The sequence below is a fragment of the Mauremys mutica genome, chromosome 7, assembly GCF_020497125.1.
Source record: "Mauremys mutica isolate MM-2020 ecotype Southern chromosome 7, ASM2049712v1, whole genome shotgun sequence".
NCBI classification, from domain to species: Eukaryota; Metazoa; Chordata; order Testudines; family Geoemydidae; genus Mauremys; species Mauremys mutica.
Window position 1 is genome coordinate 31,709,255 of NC_059078.1, and position 5,796 is coordinate 31,715,050.

At 54.0% G+C, this 5,796-nt stretch overlaps 1 protein-coding gene across 2 annotated transcripts; it reads right to left on the reverse strand.

The window, feature by feature from the left end:
* Positions 1-1,390: 1,390 nt before the first annotated feature.
* On the reverse strand, positions 1,391-5,264 carry ARL2 (ADP ribosylation factor like GTPase 2). Of its 2 annotated transcripts, none has more exons than XM_045023459.1 (5): positions 4,992-5,264; positions 4,255-4,365; positions 3,353-3,515; positions 2,764-2,844; positions 1,391-2,393 (listed from the first exon to the last, which is right to left on the reverse strand). In XM_045023459.1, exons 1-5 carry the CDS (start codon positions 5,159-5,161, stop codon positions 2,259-2,261), a joined length of 660 nt encoding a protein of 219 aa, XP_044879394.1. In that variant the 5' UTR covers positions 5,162-5,264; the 3' UTR covers positions 1,391-2,258. The 2 variants fall into 2 exon arrangements, with proteins under 2 accessions (XP_044879394.1, XP_044879395.1); XM_045023460.1 differs by lacking the exon at positions 4,992-5,264 and adding an exon at positions 4,877-4,988.
* Between the last annotated feature and the right edge of the window lie 532 nt (positions 5,265-5,796).

The window sequence follows — 5,796 nt, forward strand, 5'->3', positions numbered from 1 at the left end:
CGCCAGGGAGCGTGGGTTTGTCGAACAGCCACTACGCATGCGCATGCAATGCAAGTGCCGCCTCACCCATACATTCACTGCGCACACGCTGCCGGACCTCCTTTCCCCGCCCCAGCCCAGGGAGCGTCTGTAAAGTGCAAGGCTGCAGGCGAGCTGAAGAGTCAAGGGATCCTCTGGAAAGTGCCCACATGTTACAGGCAGGGTAAGCGGGGAGTTGAGCTTGGAATGGGGAAAGCAGTACAGAGGAGAAAAGTGGCAGAGGCAAAGGGGTAATTGGGACTGAGGTGGGGTAAAGAAAGCAGGTTACAGCAGTGGTTCTTAACCAGGGGTATGAATAGCCCTGGGAGTATGCCGAGGTCTTCCAGCAGGTACATCAACTCATCTAGTTATTTGCCTAGTTTTACAACAGGCTACACAAAAAGCACTAGCGAAGTCAGCACAAACCAAAATTTCAAACAATGACTTGTTTTTACTGCGCTATATACGATACACTGAAATGCAACGACAATATTTATATTCCAATGGACTTATTTTGGAATTATATGGTACAAATACGAGTGAGCAATTTCTCAGTAACTGTGCTGGGACACTTGTACTTTTGTCTGATTTTGAAGGCAAGTAGTTAAGTGAAGTGAAACTTGGGGTACACAAGACAAATCAGACTCCTGAAAGGGGCAAAGTTGTCTGGAAAGGTTGAGAGCCACTGGGTTACAGGGTAAGGCATAAAGAGTCTAATATTATAGGATAGAAGGTGGAAGGTAACGGGGTAGGGCCAGGGGAGGCTATGTGACAAGGGAGGTAAATAGAGAGTAGGGAGAAAAATGGTGTCGCCCTTCTAATGCTGATGGGCTTTACAAGCAGAGCAAAGAGCTAGGAATAAGGTTTGCTCTCTGGAACCTCAATCCCCATGTCCCATTCCAACCCCAGCCAGGCTGCTCCAGCCCTCGCAGTTCTATGTTGGGGGGGCATCTTTGAGGTACATCCTTAAAGTCGAGGTCTTGCCATCGCTGTATGGACACAGCTAACCAGAGGGCATGTCTGCAGCAGCCCAGGGCTTCCCACTGCCGCAGGGACCTTGGCCAAAACAGCACCTCTCATGGCTCTGCTATCCCTTCTCCATCCCAGAGGTTGCTGCAGCACAATGAGGGTGAGTGCAGAGTTTGCAGAGCAAAATGAGATTAAATGCACTGGAAAGAGGTGAATTATTAAACTGTATTTGACAGAGAGTAACTTTCTCAATCACTAAAATGCAGCTGCCTCTGGGGTGGGGCACAAGAGCTGTTTCTACAGGGATCCCTCACTCAGTGCTGAGATGTAGCCCCCTCTGAGGTGGGGAGCAGGGGCTGTTTATTCAGTGATCCCTTGCTTGGCTCTGAGATGCAGCCACCACTGACTGGGACAGAGGGAGCTGTTTAATAGCTCATAGTAACAGTTAAGAACAGGAAGTGAATCTCTCTGCTTAAAACCACAGCAGGTTCAGGATAGAGTGGGAGGGTGAGGGAGATCCTTGCAGAACTCCCCCCCTCACCCTCAGCGTCTTGAGTGCCCCTGCCCCCAACTGCAACTCAGCTGAGGCAGGAAAAAAATAATATACGGGCATCACTAAGCCCATGTGAGAAACAGATGCTGTAGCTGGGCATCTAGAGCCACCCCTAGGGGAAGTCCATCTCTCAGGGGAAGCTGGCACAATAAGCCAAAACCACAAGGCAACCCATGCAGGGTCAAGGAATCCAGGCATAGCCAGGACATAGGCCACTGATTTTATTAGCGCAGGAGATGAAAAAATGTGAGTGAATGTTTGATACAGAGGTGGTTTGGGTTTTTGTTGGTTTTTTTTTGGGGGGGGGGGTGCCTCTCTACCAGTCCCACTCACACACACAGTTCAACAGGCCTTGTGCTCCAGTGATGGGGCCTCAGCCCCCACAACTATAAATGGCCTGGTCCCTCTGCTTCCCCAGCTTCCCCCATCATTTGGGTCGAACTGATTGCCAGCATTAAAGGCTCAAACCCTGAAACGCATGCACGAGACCCAGGCCAGGGGCACTAAGCCATGCGTCAATCCTGGGGGCAGCTGGGATCTAGGCCGAATCCAAGGGGAGTTGCTGTCCCAGTGACTGACTGTTGGAGGAAAGCATGATGAGAGGGTCCATGGAAACAACAGCCATATGGTCCTGGGAACTCTGTTCAAAGCTTGGATGCAGCCCCACCCCCATTCTTGCAGCCCCCACACAAAGGAGGGGGCCAAGTCTGGGGCATGGTCAGTCCGTGGTGAAGATCCGGCTGGAAATATCATCCAGGAGCCAGTCGATCCCCGTCAGCAGGTTCTCCCCAGTGAAGGCACTGCAGGCCTGGATGCACCAATGGTGGCTTTTGATGCTGTCTAGTTCCAAGGCCTGAAGGGAAGACAAGACGACGCTGAGTTACCTGAGTGTGCTGGGACCAAACCTGTCCTCAGCCCACATCTCCCAGCACTAGCACACCCTCCTGTCCCTGCTCTGGGGAGGGAAGGATTAGTCCCTTACTCACAACCTGGTAAAACTGAGGCACAGAGAGGGGAAAGATCATACAGTGAGTCAGTGATAAACTGGAGACAAGTCAGAAGTCCTGGCTGCCATTCATCTGGTGTAACTCTTCTACCCCACTCCCCTTCCAGAGCTGGGAACAGAAGAGCTGACTCCCAGTCCCTGCCCCTCATCCTCCACCCAAGAGATCTCACTCCCCTCAGTCAATATCCCTGGTTTGCTTCAGGCCAGTGGCTCTCACCTCCCGGATGGCATTGGAGGACAGTGCTCCCGGCAGGTCCTGTTTGTTGGCGAAGATGAGCAGGGTGGCTCCGGCCAGGCGCTGTGGGGAAGGAAGCACAGGGTGAGTTGCATGGCCCTGTTGTCTTGGTGCCCGTTAGCCCTTCAAGCACCCTCCCACCCAGTCAGCAGCCTACCCCCTCCTCCTCTGTCCCAGACAGGGGTCTGTTTCTCAGTCCTGAGGGACCTAGCAGCAAGGGGACTGGGGTCCTCTCTGCAGCAGAGGCAGGTGCTGCCTCCAGCAGGTCAACACCAAACCAGGCCCCTCAGGGATCCCAACCCAAATCCCAGCTACCTCCAGCCTAGTTCAGCCAGAAGTTGTCCCACCTACCCACAGCATACAGCCCTCCCCAAGGACACTTTGTACAACCCGCTCCCCCATGCCCAAAAGATACACCGCCTCTCCCAAGACATTTGATACAACCCATCCCATACATATCACTCTTTTCCTGGCAGGATACTGCCCCTCCACCCTCAAAGAGAATTGGTACAGCCCCCCCCCCTCCCCAAATATAGACCCTCTCTGCCCCCCAGATAGGTGCAGTTCCCACCTCTTCCACCAGGAGGCTCTGCAACTCCTGCTTGCAGACCTGCAGGCGCTGCTGGTCAGCGCTATCCACCACCCAGATGAGACCATCTGTGCTCTCAAAGTAGTTGCGCCAGTAGGAGCGCAGGGATGTCTGTCCGCCCACATCCCAGATGTTCAGCTTGAACCTGAGCAGTAGAAAAAGACACAGAGTGTGGAGGTAAAGGGGCAGTCAGGCAAGATCCCAGCATGCAATGGGAAACAGGCAGCCTGGAGCAAGGAGGGGACATTCCCTCTGCATCTGACTCTGGGGAGACCAAACCTTCTCCAAATCCCTTAAGAGTGACAGAAAGTGAGCAAGGGTCTGAGCTGAGGGTGGGGGACAGGGGATTTGTCAATAAAGCCTCATCTTGCTTTGGTTAAGCCTGTGAGGACGGAAGAATCACCCCCATGATCTGAAGGGGGTTAAGCTCAAGGGGGAGCAGGAACTGTTAGGGGAATGGGGTGAGGGATCTGTACAGAACTTGGAGTAAAGAATCAAGGTTATTGAGATCTATTAGGCAGGGGAATCACTCTCCAAGGGCGCACTATAGAATTACAGAAATGTAGGGCTGGAGAAGACCTTGAGAAGTCATCAAATCCAGCCCCCTGCACTGTGGCAGGACCAAGCAAACCTAGACCATGATATTCAATTTGTGATCCACTGAAACCCCAAGATCCTTTTCCACAGTGCTACCACCTATGGCTAAAGGGGTTTGAAACCAGGTCTGAACAGAGGCTGAGGGTTTGCACTGTGGGGTGGAGTGGATAATCCTGCTCTGGAGGGGGTGGGGAATCAGACTTTGGAGGGACAATTATCTCCAGGGGATGGATGGGCTGAGCAGGTTTTGGGGCCTGTGGATAGATCAGACACCACTAGGCGCTCACCCCCGGTGCTCCAGAGTTTTGATGTTGAAGCCCAGTGTGGGTGAGATGGTGTCAATATCCTCCCCGTTGAACTTCTTCAGGATGGTGGTTTTGCCAGCATTGTCTAGGCCACTGTGGGAGGCAGGTCAAGGAGATGGTAGCTCAGAACACGGAAAGCCACATGAGCATGTGGGGGTGGGTGGGTGGGTGTAATGGGATGTTAGTGTCACAGCTGGATGGCGGATCAGCCCATAAAAAGGAAACTCCCAGTTGGGACCAGTGCAGCCCCTTCCTCTTCCATCAGCCCCTCACAGCGCTTGGTACAACCCTATTTACCCCTCTGTTCACTGGATACAGCCCCCCCAGGACAGTTGGTCCCCCTCACCCGCATACCCACAAAATATAGCCCTCCTCCAGGACACTTGGTAGAGCCCAGATCCCATATTCACAGGATACATCCCTGCCCCCAAACCCTTGGTACAGCCCAAACCCACAGGATGCACCCCCTCCCCCCAGAACTGTTGGTACAGCTCAGACCCAGACCCACGGAATACACCTCCCCCCAGCACCCCGGTACAGCCCAGACCCACAGGACACACCCTAGAACTGATGGTACAGCCCAAACCCCAGACACACAGGATACATGCTCCCCGCCCAACTCCTTGGTACTGCCGTCAGTTCCCACATCTCAATGATAGAAGCCCCCTTTATCACGCGATACTTGGTACAGCCCATCCTCTCCCCCTGCAAAAGGATACAGCATGAGGAGCCGCAGCTCCCGCTCCTTCTGTCGCATCTTCTTCAGAATAGTCAGCAGCCCCATCACCAGCAGTCCAGCCGCCTCTTCCGCCCCGCCCGGCACCTGCTTTCCACGGACCAGCGCCCATTGGGTCCCGTAGCCGCCAATCACCACAGCGTTGATCTCCATTGGGTGCACTGACTACAAGGTCCGCCCCCTTACCGAAAACCAAGGAGGACGGGCCCTGCCGCCAGGAGACATCCCTCACAGCGCTAATTTTCCCACATCGCCACCTAGGGGACGGGGGTGAAATTACAGATCTCACCCCCAGGAATCACAGAGGGGGAGGACCATCGGCTAGAAGAACCCTTAAAAGGAACCCACAGCGTCACCTGGGGATGGAGACTGGTATTACACCCCCTCAAAGGTTTATTTACAAGTCACATGGAGACTAGCCAAACCCGAAATGAGATAGCTGGGTGGGATCCCATCTAAGCCAGATGCCCAGCCAAGACCAAGGGAAAGCAAGATGCCCACCCACGCCAGGGGAAAATGAGCCACAGTGCACCCTAGATGGGGTGGGGGGATTAGCCCAGCAGCAGTGCACTCCAACAGCCAAGCTGGCTAGTACTGGCCCTGACCCCATCGGCTAGGCTCCTGCCATCCCTGCTGGTGGCACGAATCCCAATGCAGAAGGGAAGATGCACTGGTGGCTTGGCCATGTCCGAGCCCAGTGTGTGTCATCACAGGCCTCTGAATCTTCTTCTGCTGCTAGGGATAGCGCTAAGAGCAAACAGGCCATCCTTATCAAGGCCAGGGATTCC

Coding starts and splice junctions, on each gene's coding strand:
- ARL2 (XM_045023459.1), bottom strand. CDS start 5,161: ATGGAGATCAACGCTGTGGTGATTGGCGGCTACGGGACCCAATGGGCG. Junction 3,516..4,254: donor AAAACTCTGGAGCACCGGGG/GTGAGCGCCTAG, acceptor TCTACTGCTCAG/GTTCAAGCTGAACATCTGGG. Junction 2,845..3,352: donor AGAGCCTCCTGGTGGAAGAG/GTGGGAACTGCA, acceptor CCTTCCCCACAG/CGCCTGGCCGGAGCCACCCT.